General features: G+C 31.8%; 5 protein-coding genes across 5 annotated transcripts; 3 read left to right on the forward strand and 2 right to left on the reverse strand.

Moving 5' to 3' along the window:
- Positions 1-894: 894 nt before the first annotated feature.
- LOC128389068 (uncharacterized) lies at positions 895-4289 on the forward strand. Its single transcript, XM_053348578.1, has 3 exons — positions 895-1718; positions 1760-2077; positions 2662-4289. Exons 1-3 carry the CDS (start codon positions 895-897, stop codon positions 3929-3931), a joined length of 2412 nt encoding a protein of 803 aa, XP_053204553.1. The 3' UTR covers positions 3932-4289.
- Positions 4290-4291: 2 nt separating this feature from the next.
- On the reverse strand, positions 4292-12790 carry LOC128389069 (uncharacterized). The gene is made up of 5 exons (XM_053348579.1): positions 12586-12790; positions 12257-12444; positions 9636-12152; positions 8437-8514; positions 4292-6492 (listed from the first exon to the last, which is right to left on the reverse strand). The coding sequence occupies exons 3-5, from the start codon at positions 11920-11922 to the stop codon at positions 4910-4912; spliced, it is 3948 nt and encodes a 1315-aa protein (XP_053204554.1). The 5' UTR covers positions 11923-12152; positions 12257-12444; positions 12586-12790; the 3' UTR covers positions 4292-4909.
- LOC128389039 (O-glucosyltransferase rumi homolog) lies at positions 7288-9385 on the forward strand. The gene is made up of 2 exons (XM_053348547.1): positions 7288-7633; positions 7906-9385. Exon 2 carries the CDS (start codon positions 8065-8067, stop codon positions 9325-9327), a length of 1263 nt encoding a protein of 420 aa, XP_053204522.1. The 5' UTR covers positions 7288-7633; positions 7906-8064; the 3' UTR covers positions 9328-9385.
- A 518-nt stretch (positions 12791-13308) lies between the features above and the next one.
- On the forward strand, positions 13309-16587 carry LOC128389035 (frizzled-5-like). Its single transcript, XM_053348543.1, has 3 exons — positions 13309-14158; positions 14518-15739; positions 16070-16587. The coding sequence occupies exons 1-3, from the start codon at positions 13462-13464 to the stop codon at positions 16119-16121; spliced, it is 1971 nt and encodes a 656-aa protein (XP_053204518.1). The 5' UTR covers positions 13309-13461; the 3' UTR covers positions 16122-16587.
- Positions 16588-16772: 185 nt separating this feature from the next.
- On the reverse strand, positions 16773-19519 carry LOC128389038 (uncharacterized protein DDB_G0286591-like). Its single transcript, XM_053348546.1, has 2 exons — positions 18105-19519; positions 16773-17566 (listed from the first exon to the last, which is right to left on the reverse strand). The coding sequence occupies exons 1-2, from the start codon at positions 19107-19109 to the stop codon at positions 17219-17221; spliced, it is 1353 nt and encodes a 450-aa protein (XP_053204521.1). The 5' UTR covers positions 19110-19519; the 3' UTR covers positions 16773-17218.
- Between the last annotated feature and the right edge of the window lie 1292 nt (positions 19520-20811).

Consider the following 20811-nt stretch of genomic DNA (forward strand, 5'->3'; position numbering starts at 1 on the left):
GCCCTAATGTGCCTTTAGTTTACCTTTACTACTGATGATATAATTTTAAGGTTGTATTTATTAATGATGAATTCAATAAGTTGATTGTTACAATTAAATGTTTATTAACACTGATAATTATGTTGATACTGTTGATCCTGATGAACTGAATTAATTCTATTACATTGGTTCGGTATTTATACCGGATGATAGGGAGCTATGAGTGAATCGGGAGATAAACGTTGATTCACCTTTTGTTGGTTATTAATGAGAAAAGGAATAGTCTAAATATGGTGTTGACCATATTTAGTTAATTAACAAAGGAAAAGAAATCAATGGTAATTAATAAAAGGAAGTGTTCTAAATAAGGGTTTGACAGGATGTTAATATATCGGAACTTGATTAAATGATGAAGAGGTAAAATTTATCGTTAATTATAATTAGTTAATTGTTGAATTTGGTGCAAATTGAAGAAAAATATTGAATTTTAGATCAGTGTGATCAAACCAACCAAAAAATGATGAAAGATCATTTTCGGCCCTTTCAAAACACGAAGAAAAAAATCTCGAATTTAGTCCATTTTAAGCGCTTTTTAGCTTGATTTGAATATAAATAATTAGAATTTTTTTCATCTATTTACATTTGGATGTACAAAAAACTATAAATTTTATATTCTCTAGAAATTTTATTCATGAAAATTAAAGAATATCTCGTCCCACGTGGGACGAGATATTTACATTAGTACTAATATAAATTTAATGATCTAAGAACTAAACAAACATAAATTCTAATCGACTGAAAATATCGATGAGATGGAATTAAATCTCTTTAAAAACGATAAATTCATTGTTGAATTGGAATCAATATCTTAATATCTCAAAGTTTACTTTAAATGTGAAAGTGAAAGTATAAGTTATGATCCAAATTCGAGTCGGTATTTCCAACTTTTATCCGTTGTGGACTCCAAGGTCACAAACTATTGATGGTATTTTAGGTCGGTTCTTATTGGAAATAGTATCATCAACTTTTCATGGGCTTAATGTAACATTCCTTCCAGTAGAAACTTCATTCGAAGAACGATGCTTTTCGAATGGCTCATGTACACACTCCTTATACGATCTTCAAGTCGGCAATGTTGACTATATCCGCCTACCGCCTCTTATTTCCCTAGAAAGTATTGGCCCTAATCTGACCACCGGTTCAGTTGAAAGTGAACTGGGTTGTTATTTGGGCTACAAGAAGAAGTTAAAAGTCAATGTTGATTATTCAACTTTCTTTGGATTCATATTTGAATTCGGCCCGTGGTTCTGGTTAACATTATTGTCGTTCCTAAGTGTTTTCTCTATTATCCTTTACGTGGCCTTAAAAGTACAATCGCCGTCAAGAAAAATGATTGACATTATCTGGATTCAAATCGAATGCATTTTGTGCCAAAATTTGGATTCCTCGTTAATCACTTTGAATCGATTCAGATTAACGCTACTTATGATATTCTTATTATTATCGAATATCTTATCATCAAATTCGTTGCGAACTGGACTAGTTTCTAATATCGAATATCTTAAATTAGAAACACTTCAAGATGCTTTCGAAAATAATTACGAACCAGTTGTCCAGGAAACTTCTCAGTGTCTTTCGTACCTTATAAAAGATATCCAATTAAAATCGAAATTAAAAGTTCTAAAATTACAAGGTGGAGGACTCTATGATGTTTATCAAAACACTGAGAAGACAATATTGTCGAAATAAATTTTCGTCCATTAATTGAACTTCTCAAAAGTTTTGGCTGTACTTTTGGTCGTGAGAAACAAAATTCGGAACCTTATGATATATCATCGAAAGCGATATTTAAAGTATCGACCGTTTTTCTCATTAACAAGAAAAATCCAACAAAACGTAAACTCATCTTCAAACGAAGTTATCGATCATTCGAAGCAGGACTTCTGAACAATCCGATCGTCTATAAAACTCGAGTGAAATGTTTAAGTCTTGATCGAGCACCATTATCATGTTTAAATCGAGATTTTGAAATTCATGCTTCTCAAACTCCAGTAACAATTAACTATCTGATGATTCCAATTAGTTCATTATTTTCAATGTTATTAGCCCTCTCTCTAATTATGATACCAGTTTTGTTTAAATTACAACCATTCCGAGTGTTTAATTGTGATAATATGGGAATTTATTGTTAGATGAACATTTTTTCCATAAACAATTAACTGGAAAAATAATCAATTACTTTTGAATGGAAAAATGAAAAATTAATAACAACCATTTTCATTTGAAAAGCTTCGCAGTTGATCAAGTTAATTGCTGAGAATTTGGAGTCTGCTCATGATGTGATTAACCAATGATGCTCATTGGAAAATAATTTCTCTGGTTCATGGAATCATCTTCATCATCATCTTCATCTTCTTTCTCGTTCTCTTTATCCTCTTTCTTTTCCTCTGTCTATTTATATTCTGTTCATCTTTCTTTTCCCTTAACGGTTCTCATTTTGTCTGTAATTCATGTAACTCTCAATATCTCAACAAATTGTTACAATTGTTAACCTTTTCTCTCTAATTGTTTATATCCATTGATCACAATTATAAGTTAATCAAATCATTCTCAACCTTGATCATTGACTAATGGAGATTAATCAACTTTCCAAAAGAAAAGGTTAACTCAATGATTACGATTAGTTAAATTTTCTGTTTATACTTGTTTCAATCATTTTGTTATTGTTGCTCAATTGTTCACACACCGGGTAAACATTTCAATCAAAATCTACAATTTAAATGATCATATAGTTATCCCTTTAAGTTTACCATTAATTGTAACTACTAATTGTAAACAATCAACCAGGTTAAACAATTCAATTGACCACGAATATAATCAAGATCAACTGTTCAATAAAATATCATCATCGCCACAATCATCATCTTTATATTATCATAATCATTTGAATATTAAACAAATCAGTAAATTAAATCATCTCAACTGTAAACAACGAGTAGCAATTAAATTAAATTCAGTAAACACAGTTAACACCATGATCGATGCTGCAGAGGATTTATTGTTATCGTATGGAGCTGATCCATCAACACCCTCACCACCACCACCACCACAAGCACCGAACCACAATCCAACCCAAGTTCCACCTCCACCAACATCAACATCCCCACCAACGACGACGACAACAACAGCCCTTGAGGGCGGACATGGGATCAACTTGTCAATCTCCTCGTCGTTACTAAATATCAACCATAATAATAATAGTTCCGGTTCGAGTTCAGGGCTGATTACACTTGGTAAACGTATCAATAAACGTCGGGTTCGAGGTGAAACTATTAACGGCGGTGGCGGTGGTGGTGGGGAAACACAGGGTGACTCCCTGTTAGCGTGCCTTGTTTGTGGTAAAAATTTTGTCTCTTTTGGAAGGTTGAAATCCCATGAAAAAACTCATTCCAAATCGCGACCTTTCAAGTGTATCGATTGTGGTAAAACATTTACCGTTCGTTATTCGTTGATCTGTCACACTCGTGTTCACACCCGTGAACGTCCCTATGGTTGCTCATATTGTGGTTCGAGGTTTTCTCAGGCCTCATCATTGAAAACTCATCAAATCTACAAACACACCAAAGAGTTTCCTTACCTTTGTAAATACTGTGGACGCGGTTTCATCTCTCCAGGTCAAAAACACGAGCACATCCAACGAACTCACCTTAAATCATCATTCTCATCAACCGTTTCAACATCTTCTTCACTCTCTTCCTCTTCACCTTCCTCTTCCTCTTCATCTTCATCATCTTCATCATCTACTCATGTTGATTGTCACCTTTCTCGGTTAAAATCATGTCGTCCACTGATCGTTGAACCTTCATTGTTAATCCAACGTTCACATGGACCCAAAATGGCGACGACTTCCGTTCAAACGGACATACGATTACCACCAGATCTAATTTACTAATTGTTAATATTATCAAAGCAAAGAAAATGAAATTTTAATTTTGTTTCTCTTTTCTAATTGTTGATTAATTTAGACACTCAACAGACACACACAGGGTTGTATTTACACCGAATCATTGGAATTGTTTTTATTTCGATAAGATCACTTACCGATTATCACAATTAAGTCTCTCATGTTTTTCTGTTTTAATTTGCTTCTTTTTTTTTGATTACATAGACTTGTAATTAATTGTTGTTTTCTCTTGATAAAATTAAATTGCTAACAATTAATTGTTTTGCAAAATACCAAGAAACCAACACACAATTCAATTGATTTTAATTTCTCTTTCAATAATTTACTAACTTTCACAATTAGTAATGATTATGATTATAAATAGATTTATATTTTTTTTTGTTGAGATTTTGCTCACATTAATATATTAATATTAATAGTTACATGTTGAGGTGTTTAGATGATTAAGATTCATTAAAGTGAATTTGTTAGTGATGATTATCAGATGACGATGATTAATGTAATAAGAAGATGAGAAAAAAATAAAACAGATTCACCAATTTAAATACATTTAAGTTACAATTAAATTATGATGAGGAAATGATTGAAATTAAAGTGGAGGAGAAAATTTGATCAATATAATCTTCTGTTGGAATTGAATAAAATTTGATATATATTGTTAAACGATATTGCGATGATGGTGTTGAATGTAGCTCCAGATTGTTGATTAAATGTTGGAAAAATTTTTGGTAAATAATAACAACAATTAAAACGCAAAAATGACGATAACATTGATTAATCAAATCAAATGGTCGATTGATTTTTTTTAGCTGAGATTTGGAAAGTGAGTGAACGGTTGATTAGATGTGTGCATGTTTGTGTGTGCAGAGGAAGATAATTAAATCTCAATTAGATTTTGATAGAATGTTGATTGAGGCGCTGATTATGTAGATCAATTTAATTGCCATCTTAAAATTGCATTAAGATTCAACAGGTAACCTTACAGGGTGGAATCCAACCTCCGAAAGTTTTTTCAATCTCATTTGCCATTGCAATAGTGTAATGGTCATTGTAAGGGGCAGCGGCAACTTGAATACCTAATGGAAGACCCTCTGAGCTTAATCCCATGGGACAGGCGGTTACAGGAACACCAAGAACATTGAAAATGGACATATAGCAAACATTGGCTACTTTAAGGATTGTGGTTCCATGTTTGGTGGCTGGTTCAGGGAAAGAAGGGAATAAAAAGATTCCATCATCACCCAAGGTTGAGATGAATTCTTTTTTCAATGATTCCGCTACGGCCAAGTTACCCTGTTGAATTGGTGTGTCCAATTTGGGTGTAATCTTTTCACTAATGGCAACAATGATAGCAGCCAATGAGTGAGTTGAATATTTAAAGAGATATTTAATCAGCTCCCAGAAAGGATTGAGAACTGATTTACGATTGGTCATCTCAATGGTAAATGGTACTGGTTTGGTTTGCATGAGACAAGCTTTAAACATGGACATGGTGTAATTAAATTTCTTGAAATTAACTTTGGTACATTCAATGGAATAAGTTTCCTCCAAATGTTTGACCACTTTTTTAAGAGCATTTCTCATCTCGGGATTAAGTGGACTAGCCATTGGAGGATCAGCACCTTCCATGTAAAATACTCGTAATCGGGAAAGTTCAACAGGCTCATCGATTTTGGGTAGATTTACAATATCTTTACCAGCCATTGATTTTAACATTGGAATCAGGTCACTTGCATACCGAGTCATTGGACCAAATGAGAAAAGAGATTCTTTCTCTAGGGTGATTGGTGGATATTTTCCCTTATAAGAGATAATACCAGCGGTTGTTTTATGACCAAAGACACCACAATGGAAAGCGGGTATACGATTAGAACCACCAATGTCTGAGGCAACTGCGATGATTGATGCACCCGAAGCTAAAGAGGAAGCATCACCTCCTCCCGAACCTCCAGGTATTCGAGATAAATCGTAAGGATTGTTGGTTCGTCCATAGACCTGATTGTGAGCGTCCCACCACATCAAAAGTTCGGGCACATTACACAAGGCCAATGGTATTGCCCCCGAATGTCGGAGATTGGCAATTACTGGAGCATCTTCAAGGGAGATTATTCCTTTTCTTTCAGTTAAACCAACAACCAAATGCATACCTTCAATCATTACTGAGTCTTTACAAGTAAATGGTACACCGAGAAGTGGAAAATCTTTAATTGAACGACCATCCTCACCGATAATACCTTCATTCAATTCCTTTTCAACTCTCTGGTCAATTTTAACAGCATCTTCAAAAGCTTCCTTACGAAGTTCAATAATGGAATTGATTAACGGGTTAACAATCTCAATCCTTTTGAAATAAGCTTCAACAACAGCTTTTGCCTTCAGTTTACCTTGTCTAATTTTTTCACTAATTTCACTTGCAGTTAATAATAAAATTGGATCAGTAATATCAGGAATCATTCCTTTTTTGGTTGGATGGAAAAAAGATCCATAGAAAGCAGCAATAGATTGTAGGACATAGTGAACCAATTTTTGAAAGAAATTCATCTTTTTTTCTCAGTTTGTTTGCCCAGAATTTAACTCCAATTGAAAGAAATCAAATATTCATTGATTTGGGTGAAAGGGAAGCAACAAAAAAAAAGGTAACACAAGATGAATATATGAAGATCTGGTGATGAGTAAAATTTGAGGTAAAGTTGTCAGGCCAAATGATGGAGAATAAAACAAAAAATAGAAGAGATCACAAGAAAAATCACCCAAGATTATGAAGTAACTTCCAAATCATCAAAAAGAAACAGCAACTACTATACATCCAAAAGGGAAGAAAATATCAATTGATAGAATTAAGTGATATATCCAGCAAATAGACAGAATATTAATTAATTACAGGTAGAAAATACTTGATTACCACGTCTCGAGAATCAGTATTTACTCATTAATTCCACCACAAAAAAAAAACAACGAAGAGCAGGTAAAAACAATAGAATATAAATAATAAAGATTTTCTTCTTGAGGTGAGAAGAGAGAAAGAGAGAAAAAAAAAATCAATTGATTACAAAAAGATTCATTAAGTTTGAGATGATTTACTTGAGATTCGGTGGGTTCAACTTGATTCAAATTAAATCAACTGATTAACTTGTTGGTTAGAGATAATTAAATGATTAGAAAAAGAATTAAAAATTACCAAAGAATTGAAATTGGTACAATTAAAGTGGAAGAGAAAAAGGTAAACTTATTTCATCACAACAAATGGAACAAACTGATTTTCTATTCACTTTCTTGTTCTTTTCTAAAATTTTCTCTTTCTTTTTCTCTGTCTTCGTTTTTCTTCTTCTCTTTCTTGTCTCAACTTGTCTTCTATTCTGTTGTTGTTGTTAAGCAGTTTTTTCGTGTTTATCTTTTTTTCACAATTAATCAGTTAATTATCTCTATTGACACCAACTGTTGTTTCTATTTAAGTTAATCAACTGTTTCTAAATCATTTAATTGTATAAAAGTTAATTATGATTGATTGATTATCGAGGAAGAACATGGAAACAGATGAGAAATTATTTTCTTTATGGTGACCACTTACCTTTTGGAGATTTATATGGATTTTATTTGTTCCAGCAATTAGTTGATTGTTGTAGATTTAATCACAATCAATGGTGTTTTCCTTGTAACATATTTCCTTTTAGGAAATTAAATTTAATTCAGGTAAGTTGATTACTTGGATTGTCACCGAAAACATTAACAATTATGTTCTGATAACCAGAATTTTTGTTGTTCTGGTCAATCTTCACTTGTCTCTTTCATTCAATTATTTAATTGTCTTAATTTTTTCACATTTAATTACTTTTGAATCAGTTAATTAGACAGGTTAATTGTTGGGATATTGTTTTTGTTTTTTTTGACATTTTCAATTCAAATTTAGCTCTTTGGAAAATAGTTTTTTAACTCAGCACTTTTTTTTTCTTCGCTTCTTCCAGACAACAATTTAAATAACAATTTAAACTTCACTAATTACATCAACTAATTCCTCGATTGTTTACCAGATTAAGAGAACATAATTTATGGATTATTTATGTTCAGTTTAATGTTCGTGTTGATTGATTAGTACTTTTTTTGTATTTACTTTATATCTTCAAATGGTTATGCTACTTAATTTGTTTACTTTTCTACCTTTGGTCATTTATTTACTTACCATTTTCATTGTGTCCACTTCCCATGAAACAATTTCATCTGCTGTTAATTTAGAGACTATTAACCAGAATTATGATGATAATGGTGATGATGATTATGATCATTACCACGAAAAAGCAAAATATTACCAACCCGATGAGTGGATCGATTACATGAGATTAATTAAAGAAGTTGAAACAATTAATGGATATCAATGTGATCCTAAATCGTCACTTGATTGTTTTTCACCTCAAATTGAATCAGATTTATCTTATTGGATGGAAAAAGGAATTACCTTTGATGATATCGAATCAGCAAAACCTCATGGTGTCCATTACCAAATAATTGACCATCAACTTTACCGACAACCTGATTGTATGTTTCCAACTCGATGTGAAGGAATTGAACATTTTCTACTTCAAATAATTAACAAATTACCCGATATTGAGATGATTATTAACGTTCGTGATTGGCCAGTCACAAGTAAAAGAGACACTCGATTACCGATATTTTCCTTTTCCCGTGACGACAGTTACAATAACGATATCCTTTATCCAGCCTGGAGTTTTTGGTCTGGCGGACCAGCCATTGAACAATATCCAACTGGAATCGGCCGATTTGACCTATTGACCCGGTCAATTGTTTCTTCATCACCTAATTGGGAATCAAAGGAAGATAAGTGTTTCTTTCGAGGATCACGAACCTCGTCCGACCGAGATTGGTTAATACTATTATCTCAATCACACCCTGATCTCATAGATGCTCAATACACCAAAAATCAGGCCTGGAGATCACCTCAAGATACCCTTGGTTTCCAACCCTCACCTACAGTTACATTTGAAGATCATTGTAATTATAAGTATTTAATTAATCTTCGAGGTGTGGCCGCTTCATTCCGTTATAAACACTTATTCCTTTGTCAATCATTGGTGTTTAATGTCCAATCCAATTGGATTGAATTTTTTTACCATTCGCTGGTTCCCTGGTACCATTATGTTCCCGTTAATCAATCAAATTTCTTGTCGATTTTAACCTTTTTCATTGAACATCAATCAGAAGCTTCAACCATTGCCTCTAATGGATTTAAATTTATCAACAAACATTTAAATCTGATTACAATTGAATCGTATTGGCATAAATTGTTAACCGATTACTCTACAGCTTTAAAGTACAAACCCAAGTTGATTCAATCAAACAGAAAAATAATCAATAGTAAGAGAAAATCTTAATTGTGCCTTTTGTTTACAAATGTTTATAATTAAACACTTTTTATAATTTTGTTTAAAATCATTTTTGATTTAAATTTGTATTCGGTAAAAAACGAAGAAACCATTTATTTGGTGGAAAATAATTTTGTTTAAATTTTTTGTGTTGTTGTCTTGTTGATCATCTTCGCATGGTTAACAGAATTAGTTGATTGCAAGTTGATTGTTGGATGATGTTATAAACAAAAATTCACTTCATGTCATAAACACAGAAAGAGGAAAAGATTATTTAACAGTTGAAAGTGCGAACAATTATATAATTTGCCTTGGTTATCTCACTTTGTAGACGCAATGATCAATTGTTGATCGATCAATCAATGAATCAATTATGTTCGATGTTCGTAAAACTTTACTTAAATAATCAAAGGCCATTTTAGCTGCTTTTGGACCAAATAGTTCACGAACAACTAGATTCGCGGGTTTAACTGATACAAAGCACCAATAGACTATGTTGACATCACCATTAACCTTAAAACTATAAACGAATGTAAAATATTTAAGCAAAACTTGTTCAACTTGAATCCGTCGATCTTTACTTCGAGTGACCACATTGATCATAAATATGGAAGACTTTGGATTCATCAATTTTACTACTTGTTCGACAAATTCATCGTCGACAAAAGGTTCAGGTGGACAACTTAGACCAGAAAGTTGATTATCACTATTTACATCGAGCATGATAACTGAGTAAACCTTTAATTGTGATTCAGCGAGACTTCGGATCACGTCCAGTCCATCGGCTATAATCAGTTTCGTTGGAAAATAATTTTTTTCATCGTCCAGGAACAAATTAAACCATTCTCGTGATATACGTTCAGTGGCTGAATCAATATCAACCACTTCTAATTCAGTTGAACCAGGAAGTCGAAGGTTATACAAAAGGTAATTAACAAAACATCCACCGCCCAATCCGATTAAAATCATATTATGTTGACAATCGGACGGGTTCTCGGTTAATTCATGGTAACATGCGATTCCAAGTAACATTGCATGATGATGTTTACAAGATAAATAACTGTTATCAATGACCCACGTTTGATCACGAACATGTCGCAATTTAGCCTCTGATTGGATTAAATTTTGTGATGATAAGAAAACTAATCGACGGTACCATTCATTGTTTATGGTTACATCTTCGATTAGATAATCACCACTAATTGAACTATGACCAGTGGACATTAATTGACGCTGACCAGTTTCTTCATTAACAGTTAAAAAAGGTATTTTTTTATCTTTCAATGATTGAACAACCCGTTCTTGAGGAAAGTAAAGGCAAATAGCACCAAGCTCAGCCTTAATCCTTTCAATTCCACCAGGATAAATATGATGTCGAGATAAATGACAAACAGCTAACCGGAAACACCTTGAATTATCACATAATTGCCGACGACCTTCCGGTGTACCAAAAAGCCACTCAGTTTCCCGACCTTCAGGTACAATGAAAATTGCAAAATCTTGAGGTATCCTAACCTCAGGTGCATCACAAATGTAAATATAATAACGAGGAAAATCCCGATTACCGGCTGAAAAAACTTCGACCAAAATTTCACCATCATTAATAGTTTGATTTCTCAAGTAAGAAGAAAGTGTCATTAACCGATGTAAACTGTCCACCGCCTCGAAAATTTCAATTAAACAATCTTCATATGTAAATCTAACAGGTTCAATTATCTTCTCGGTTAAAGTGAAAGTTGTTTCAACAAGTAGTTTATCTTTAGCTGATGGTAATTTAATTGCAACCACAGCGAAAACGGGAAGTACCAAGTGAGTTGACCCTTTCTCTTTCTGGTAAGATTCTTCAACACGAACTAACCGGTGAAATCTTACAATCCAAGCAAATTCACTAACATGTCGAAACCAAGTAACCAAAAATTGAAGCATAGTATCAGGTAATCGGGTGAGAAACAATAGACGACCAAAATTTTTCAACAACCTTGATTCTACCTCAAGACGTCCACCCACCAAGGTTAGCGCTTTTTCCAATGATTTTCCCATATCAAAATTGTTATAATAAATTTCATCGATACCCGTTCTATCAATAAGAACGGAACATGTTGGCTCGGGAGATTCAATTTCCATAACATCTTTTGGTATCACTTTAAGGTTAACTTTTTGCTTCTGCTTTCGGCTTGAAGGTGCAAGGGATGTTGTCGATTTGTCCCAAATAACGATATCATTAATTTCGTTTAAAGTTAACCAATCACCAATTGGAGCATTGTTGGCACCAAGTATACAAATGGTATCTTTTGATTTGATATACTTTTTAAGGAGAAATTTTAAATGAGTATAATCACCATAAGCATCTAAATCAAAAGTAAATTTTTCTCTCCAAAAATTTTCCAATGAAAAATTGGTTGTTATTCGGGTTAAAATTGAGTCAACACAACAACGGGTCTCAATTGGATGTGGTGGTTGATCACATTGTAAACCGGTTGAAGTTGATGCAATTGGTTGGTCTTCATGACACTTTTCACCTTCACCATGTGAATGACCACCACCAACACCACCATGAGAGTGACCATGAGAATGTCCGTGAGAATGTCCATGTCCATGTGACATTGTTATAATTTTCAAGAATTAAACACCAATGGAAAAAAAGATAGAATATGAAGAGAAAATTTTACAATAGAAGGAAAAAAAATCGTTCTTCTGTTTGATTCTTCTGAGGAAGGATTGATAAAAGATACTTTCTATTTCCAGGTAACAAATAAAAATAACGAGATAAGAGGAAAATTCAATAATCAATTGTTAATTTTTAGACCAGAAATTTGATCACCAATAAAAATAATCTGTAATTAGAGAGGCAATTAAAAATCAAATTAGAAAAAAAACGTTTAACAATTAAACTCAAGTTGGGCGGTTAATTAAAGTGAAAGGAATACATGAGTCTTACCTTTGTGGATTAGATTAAAAAACAGATTATCTATTGTGACTAAGTGGTGATTAAAGAAAATCTTGGAATACACAATTACATCTAAATTAGAAACGACATTTTTTTCTTAATTCTTTTCAGTAGTTCTAAGAGAGAATTAACCAAATTAGAGTTGTGGAAAAGAATAGAAAAAATATTCACCATGTTTCCTGAGTGAAAATAAACAAAGCGAAAAAAAAGGAAAAAGGGGAAAAGAATAATCAATTAATGCGGGAAATCTAAAATTAGATTGTCATGATTAGAAGCTGATTAAAATTAGAAAAAGAACAAGAAAAGAATTGAATAATTACCTTGAAATTCTATGGAGAACAATAAATAACAATTAATTCACAAGAGCTTGAAATAAGAATCTTAATTGTTCCAACATGGTTTCCATCTTTTCACCAACTGAAACAATATTAATACAGTTAATTATTATCCACCAAACACTTAACACAATTTAATATGTAACTAAATTAACGAGTCTAATCTTGAACAATTAGTTGATGATTTAAAAGTAACCAAACAATTAACAAATACATGTATAGACTTTTTTTTCTTGTTTCCAATTAATGACCAACAGCAAAGAGACCAAGAGACCAACAAAGTGATGGAGATAAAGTGATAAGAATCCAAAGGTAAATAGAAGAAACTTTTTCTCCAACTCAAAGTGTCGAGAATTTTACAAATCGATCATTAATTACTAATCTCTAATTCTAAACAATTAAATTAATCAAAAATGGAGAAGATTAAGTTAATTGTGAGAGAGAGAAAAGAAAATTTTTTTTTCGAAAGTAAAAACTTGACCCTACATTCGGTAGATGGCGTAGTCGTTTCTTAGAATGAAAAGAAAATAACCGATTCCGGATTAGATTCGAATACAAGTATCACTTGAGATTCTTTTCAATTTTCCTCTGTCTATTTATCGATTTTTTTCTTTCTTTTTCTCTCCCTCTTATCGGATACAATTTGGATCTTATCTTTTCTTATTTTTACCGAAAACCGAAAATTTCTCAAGTCGGTTTGAAATTTTTTCTCTTAAAAATTATTTTCTATTTACTTTTTAATTGTTAATCTTTTTTGTTTTTTCTTTGGAAATTTAATTGTGACACTTTTGATTATTTAGTTAATCTGTTCTTTCAACAAAATTATTTTCTCATGAGAACGTTAAGATTAAATTAGATTGGATGGATTTCATTTCTTCTTCTTCTTCTTCTTCATCTTCCTCTGGTTCTTTAATAACAACAACTTCATCATTCCTGACAACAACAATGGGATCCATTTTTAATTCCCACCTTTTGTTTTCTTTCATTTTGACGAATATAATTGTTTTAAGAGCTAGTCACCTTGTATCTACAGCTGAATTATATCCAGAATCTCGACCTAAATGTGAGGAAATAGTTGTCCCCATGTGCCGAGGAATTGGTTATAATATGACTTCCATGCCAAATCAATTTCACCATGAGAAACAAGATGAAGCGGGTTTGGAAGCTCATCAATTTTGGCCATTGGTAGAAATTAATTGTTCAGATGATTTAAGATTTTTTCTATGTTCCATGTATACACCAATATGTATGGAAGACTATCATTCAAGATTACCTGCCTGTCGATCAGTTTGTGAAAGAGCTAAATCTGGTTGTGCAACAATTATGTTACAATATGGTTTCCCTTGGCCCGAATCTATGGATTGTAATAATTTTCCTCCTTATGGTTCACCTAATCAACTTTGTATGGATCAAAAGGAAGGTGCATCACCTTCAATTTCATCTTCTCCACCATCTTTGCCACCATCAGTATTTGTACCCTCCGTTACTCTTTCACCTCCTTTAGTACCAACAACTTCATCTTCCAAATCAACCAACAAAACCTCTCCTTCTAATATTGGTAAGTATTCACTATCTTCTTATTATTTTCTCTACCTTTTTGTTTCATCTTAAAATCTCAATTATTTTAAGTAATAGAACTTCTTTGACAAAACAATCTTTCATCTTAATCATTTTCCATTTTATCTTCTTATGATATTGCTAATATGTTTTCTCCTCCCTCTCCCTCTCTTTCTGAGAGATGAGATATTTTTCGGCTTCTCCCTTTTATCTTATGAGAAAAAGCATCTCAATGATACTCTTCCCACAGCCAATTCACCTTCATCGGAGTTTTATTCACTTTTAGAAATAACCGATTACAATTATGATTGATTTTAACTGTTCTTTTTGTCCTTTTAATTATCTGTTCACTTTTCATAGGTCCGACCAAATTTTCTGATTTATTTAATGGAAAATCTTTTGATAAATCTAGAAATGGATGTAATTGTCAATGTCGCTATCCATTGATCACTATTCATGAACCAACGGATCCTTTCAGAATAATTTCTACTGGTGGTGTAGTTAATTGTGCTCAATCTTGTGATTCGAGTCCATTTTTCTCGCAACAAGATCAATCAAAATCACTTCTTTTCATTTCTTTAACGGCTTTTCTTTGTCTGATATGCTCCCTTTTGGTTGTTTGTACCTATTTTAGCGATCGAAGTCGATTCTGTTACCCCGAACGGGCAATAATCTTTCTCTCCGGTTGTTACATTATGATTTCCATTGGATTTCTCCTTAGATACCATCTTGGTCATTCGGCTATTGCCTGTGATGGTGGTATATTACGTTACCCTGGAATTGGAATTCAGTCCATAAATTGTATCACCGTTTTCATATTCATCTACTTTTTTGGTATGGCTGCATCTCTTTGGTGGGTCATTTTGACCTTAGCTTGGGTTTTAGCTGCTAGTCTCAAATGGTCAACGGAAGCAATTGAAACTTACTCATGGAATTTTCATATTTTCGCTTGGGGTCTTCCAGCAATTAAATCATTCTTTGCTATTTCTTATATGGCTGTAGATTCTGAACCATTGGCTGGTATCTGTACGGTGGGAAATCTTAATCCTAAATATCTAATGTACTTCATAATTGCTCCTCTTTTAGCCTACTTAACTTTAGGAATTTTATTCCTACTTTTTGGTCTTTTTTCACTAATGCGATTACGTCGATCAATAAGGAAACATGTTCGCCAAGTTACCGATAAAACGGGTCTAGTTAAACTGATGGTTCGAATAATCATCTTTTCAATTTTATACATTGTACCAACAATTGTGGTCATTATTTGTAACATTTACTTATACACAAACTCATCATCCTGGGAGGTGAACCATAACTGTCCATGTAACAGCGCTTCATTGGAAACACCTTATGTTACCATTCATCTGTTCAAATATGTGATGACCCTTGTGGTGGGTATAACTACATGCTTTTGGATACTCTCATGGAAAACCATCAAATCTTGGTGGTATTGTACAGCGGGGAAACTTTGCTGTTGTTGTCGTAAAGAAGCACCAATACCTCGAGATCCATTGATGGGATCAACAGGAGGTGGAAGTAGCCAATATATTGTAAATAGTCAACGAAGTTACAAACAGATCAAGTAAGTTTAGTGTATAAATCAAATGTAGAGGAAAAATTAACTTTTCTGCGTAAATCATATGATTATAAAAATGAATCAGTTGATTGTTTTATTACGTTTTTCTTATTTAGGAGAGACCTTTATGTCACGTTAATTATTCAAATTATAGTGAAAAGTAATTAAGATACTTAATTAGGTGTCACACCTAATATTTGCTGTAAGTTTTAGGTTAATTTTGATGATTCCGGTTTACTTATGAATCTTTTATATTATTACACTGATTGATTCATTTCAATATAGATTGATTAGCAATAATTAGCTTATAACTAATTTCTTTTTTTTCCTTTTTAGTCAAATTGCTCACTCATCAGTAAGTGGAGGACAACCTCACCGGAAGATTTAAATTTTTGTCAAGTTTAATTAATGTATTTCTGGTCTCATCATCATCGCCATCTTCATCTTCATCACTGCCATCATCTCAGGATCTCAAGAAATATTAGACTGAAACATTTTCTTTCCAAGGTTCTAATCATTCCAATATTCATCTATGGGCCAGGAATTAACTTCATCAACGAATTAAACAAAATGGATGGAAAAATCAAATTAGAGCAATTAATTCATTTTTCAAATACAGTATCAACTGTAGCTCTATCTAAATTTTGTCATCCATGTACTCATCATCATCATCATCATCATTATCATCAATTTTGGCTTTTATCTTAAACACTCGACACACGAACATTTCCAATTTCCATTATTATCTATGTGTAGCTTTGGAATCCAATTTATTTCTAAATTGTGTAAATCTTAATTTATCCATTCATTTTTCATCAATTCCACAATTAACAAATTCTATTATCAAAAAGATACTTTAAAATCACCTTGATTAGCAAATTATATTCGGTTAACTTGTCTTCCCATCACCACAAATAAGTTACAATGAAAGAAAAAATCACAATCGAACACAATTTAATTAATGAAAGTCGATTACCAGGCGGAAAACAATCTACTATTAATAATTTGTAACAATCAAATTAAATGTGATCCAAGTTAATCCATGAAAATATTATTATAAACAATATAAACTTTAATTATAATAGTTGATATAATACAAATGACGAAACGTGAAAAAAACATCGTAATGATTAATGATGATAATTATTCATGATTAATATCAGGTAATTTGATTAACCAGAAATTATGAACGAGAAAAAAAAATAGAAAGCAGAAAATAAAAATTGATAGAAAAGTAGAATCAACTTAATGGTAAACAATTAGTAACAATCAAGGTTTATGGTTACCAAGCTATCGTTTAAATTGATTATCACCACTTAGTGTGTGTTCCTTAATCAACAATTTAACAATAATCAACAGTATTTAATTGTTTCCTGTGTAAATCGAGAAAAAAACAAAGAATCCATGTAATGTTAAAGACTAAATTGTAATCACAATCAGTGATTAATTGTTTTACTATCCAGAAAGTTAATCTTTTCAGTTAATTTATAATCTTGTATCAACTGTTGTTGTTGTTGTTGCTTTGGGTAATGAATTAATTGATGATGATGATAATGATGGTTGATTAAGGTGATGATTAGATTGATTCTGATGATGTCCAAATGTTTCAGTTGATGAGGTTTTGATATCATTATGATAACGGTCAGTATAAGGTACAACTGACCCTTCAAGGAACCGATAGCCAGTTGATTGTGTGGTTGATTCATTTAAATCACTTTGATCAAATCCACTATTAACATTACCTTGCCATTGATAAAATCGGCCATCTTTAATTGTATCAAATTCAATGCTTCCTCCACCGGTGGGAAAATGATTACTATTAACTTGAGGAATCTGTTAATTGTGAAAATGAAACGTAAAAGTAACAATTAATTTTTTTTATAAGAAAAAAGTTATTGAAGATGGAAGAACAATTAAATTAACTAATTGATTGGTAATCAATTATTTTGCGTGATTTGTTTTTTCAGAGTTTTTCTCAACAATAATCTATTGATTGTTAGCTATTAACAGTTAATTCTTAGCAATTTAAGTTTCTCGTGTGATTAAATTTGATTGTTTTGTGAAATAAATCATGAGAAAGTAAAAAAAATGTCAACCAATTGATTGTGAATATGAACAAAAATGATTTAGTCATCATACGGAAGCAACTAAATTAACTATTAACAATTTATTGATTACTATTAATATTATGATGATGATGATGATTAACTTTGATTGTAATTATTATTATCAGGATGATTTGTCATCATTGGATTGACAGGATTTCCAGAGGAAAAGTTTTCCTACTTTTTTTTACTCATAATCAAATAATCAACTGATTGTTATTGTTGTTGTTGTGGGTTGTCAATCAGTTAATTGTTCAACTTCTTACCTTAATTGTCCTCTCTCGAGTTAATTTACGGAAAATGTAAACAACCAGAATTAAAACAATTAAAATTAACAAGCAACATAATCCTAATAGGATCATTGTGAGGAGGAAAAACTTTTTAGCTTCGTAATGGTCAATAGTTAATCGTTGATTAGAGTGGTCAGCAATTTGATTGTTATTTGAATCACAAATTGTTTCATTACTTTTATCAATAAGTAAATCAGTTGTTACATTATTTGCTTGGTTAATTGTAGTTGTTGTTGAATTAATTGTTGTATCATTATTTTCATTATCAATCATGTCGATGGTTAAAGTTGTTGTTGTTGATTCTGAATCAATTGTCAATGTTTCTGATGATAGATTTAAGTTAATTGTTGTTGTTGGTGGTGGTGGTGATGTTTCATTATCCTTAATTGTATTGGTCAGTGTAGATGGTGATTTAAATATAACATTGGGATTAATTGTTGGTGATGATGAATTACTTATCTCATTACTTGTAATTGATTCTGAATCAATTAAATTGTTGTTGTTACCATTTGATTTAATTGTTGATGGTAAAGTATTTACTTCATCATCACCATCAAGAAATACAGTTACATGACTTGGGTTGATTGTGGTTGTTGGCTTAATTGTTACTCTTGTTTCATTTTGATTAACTTTATTATTGGTTAAATTATTGTAATCATTAATTGTGGTGGTTGTTAAATCAACGGTTAAAGTTGATTCTGTGATTTCAGATGAATGATTTACCAATGTAATTGGATTTAAAAAGCTGTAGCTTGTTGTTAAATCATCAGAATCAATTAAGTTAATTGGTGTTGTTGTTGTCAACAATTTTGTAGTTAAATTTAATTCACTTTCAACGGAATAAGTTAATAATGATAATATCAATAAACAGTGAAACACAAATTGATTAACATGTTGATAAACAATTAACACTGATGGTGATACTTGATTGTTACTGTTGATAAAATAGTGATGATACCGGTTGATGGACAATCTAATCATGATTATGATGAATTTAAGTTAATCATTAGAGATTAATGATTGAGGGAAAATTGTCAAAGAAAACTAATAATATCAATGTAAAAGTTAATTGTAATTTCTATCAGAGGATCAGGAATTAAAGTTAATTGTTGAAGGCGGTTTCATGTGTAAACGGAAAATTTTTCAACACAATTCAATGAGTGAGTCGATGATGATGATGGTGAGAGGGAGATGAGGGAGAGGAGGAGGAGGAGGTGGGTTACCATGCTGGAGGAAAAGCTTTTCCTCCACCACCACCGAGAAAAAGTCTATGAGAAAATAGGAAGCGGAAGGAAAGTTGATAGAAAAAAGAATAAGAATTTTTTTTTTCAACTTCGAAATCAATTCAATCAGAATCAGAATCAAATTCGTGGTGCAAATCACCATCACGAGAGAGTGGGCAGTCGAAGGTGGGATGATAATGATGATAAAAGGAGAAATACAATGTAACAATTTCAATCTCTCACTCTCGTTAATTGTAGTCTAGGTAATCAAAAGTTAATTGTTACTCCAATGAGAACGTGATTTAATTGTAATGAGCCTTAAAGTAAATTTATCAGTTGGATTAACAAAAAGATGTTGATTTGGTTGGTTTACAATTTAAATCAACCTGAGATTTAATTTTCGTTATATTTGAATTGTTCCCATTTACTTTCATTACATTAGTTTATTTATAAATTGTTGTTGTTGTTTAAAACTAAATGATTACTAACAATTTAGTTGGTTATTTGTTTTTCATAATTACAATTAACTTCCAATGGTGATTTTGATTGTGGTGGCGGTGGAAACTCACCCACCCAGACTTCATCCATCTTCCCACTTCTCATCTAAATCATCATCATCTCTCTGATGGTTTCCATCTGTTTATCCCCAAAAGAAATTATCAAATATCATCAAGTTTATTATTACTAATTGTTGACAATTAATTGTTAATTGTTACCAACAATTAACAAAGATTTAACTTCCTAGTAAAATACAATGATAGATATTTATGTTTATGTTATTTTTTTACCAGGTAACCGGAAGTATTTTGGTTAATTCAAAAGGATTCAGTTACCATTGAATTAGTTAATTGTTACAATTAGAATTGTAAAAAATTGTCTTGTTTGATTTACACAATAGTAGATTTTAATTTAAATTGATTATCATAATTAGAAGAGTTTAATTGTATTGATATAATAGAGTTTCAGATGAATGGAAGATTCGATGAGGGGAAAAAAGTTCTAATTCCCGGTTGACGTTTCAATGTCGAACTTTTCTCTTGTAATGTTCGTAACTTTTGAATTGTGTTCTAATCACAATTAACAGGGAATTAACATCTTAATTTGTTATTCTTACAGGAAGATGATGATGATAATTGTGATGAGAAGAGAAAAATATAAAATAATTACTGCGAAGCTGATAAACAAAAAGTAGATCGAAAAAAAAAAAAATTGTTTTTTCTTTCGATCGATAAAGTTACTTGTTGGTTCTATGGGTACAATTCATGCGTCGAAAGTGATATAAGATGAGAGAGAATTGAAAGAGGAAAATGATGATGAGGATGAGGATGAGAAGATGATGAAGATGATAGAAAGATGATGAATTTTGAATGCATGTGTTTTCCTTCATCTCTTCAATAGACTTGCTTAGAATTCACGTCATTTATTACCTTGACTTCAATGCGATATCATCATCATCATCA

The sequence above is a fragment of the Panonychus citri genome, unplaced genomic scaffold (assembly GCF_014898815.1).
Source record: "Panonychus citri isolate SS breed McGregor unplaced genomic scaffold, ASM1489881v1 Contig00104, whole genome shotgun sequence".
Classification (NCBI taxonomy): Eukaryota; Metazoa; Arthropoda; class Arachnida; order Trombidiformes; family Tetranychidae; genus Panonychus; species Panonychus citri.

Bases quoted from the DNA above. Each gene is read 5' to 3' on its own strand.
- LOC128389068 (XM_053348578.1), top strand. From the start codon at position 895: ATGATCCAAATTCGAGTCGGTATTTCCAACTTTTATCCGTTGTGGACT. The intron at 1,719-1,759 runs GTCGAAATAAAT...ACTTCTCAAAAG, and splicing joins AACACTGAGAAGACAATATT to TTTTGGCTGTACTTTTGGTC. The intron at 2,078-2,661 runs GTTATTAGCCCT...ATGATTACGATT, and splicing joins ATTAGTTCATTATTTTCAAT to AGTTAAATTTTCTGTTTATA.
- LOC128389039 (XM_053348547.1), top strand. From the start codon at position 8,065: ATGGTTATGCTACTTAATTTGTTTACTTTTCTACCTTTGGTCATTTAT.
- LOC128389069 (XM_053348579.1), bottom strand. From the start codon at position 11,922: ATGTCACATGGACATGGACATTCTCACGGACATTCTCATGGTCACTCT. The intron at 8,515-9,635 runs AACCAAGGCAAA...AATTATTTGAAG, and splicing joins TTGCGTCTACAAAGTGAGAT to TAGAAAATGTTCAATTCCTT. The intron at 6,493-8,436 runs GTAATGGACACC...AAACAAACTGAG, and splicing joins AGTTGATGGTCAATTATTTG to AAAAAAAGATGAATTTCTTT.
- LOC128389035 (XM_053348543.1), top strand. From the start codon at position 13,462: ATGGATTTCATTTCTTCTTCTTCTTCTTCTTCATCTTCCTCTGGTTCT. The intron at 14,159-14,517 runs GTAAGTATTCAC...CACTTTTCATAG, and splicing joins AACCTCTCCTTCTAATATTG to GTCCGACCAAATTTTCTGAT. The intron at 15,740-16,069 runs GTAAGTTTAGTG...TTTCCTTTTTAG, and splicing joins CGAAGTTACAAACAGATCAA to TCAAATTGCTCACTCATCAG.
- LOC128389038 (XM_053348546.1), bottom strand. From the start codon at position 19,109: ATGATTAGATTGTCCATCAACCGGTATCATCACTATTTTATCAACAGT. The intron at 17,567-18,104 runs GTAAGAAGTTGA...CACAATTAACAG, and splicing joins CTCGAGAGAGGACAATTAAG to ATTCCTCAAGTTAATAGTAA.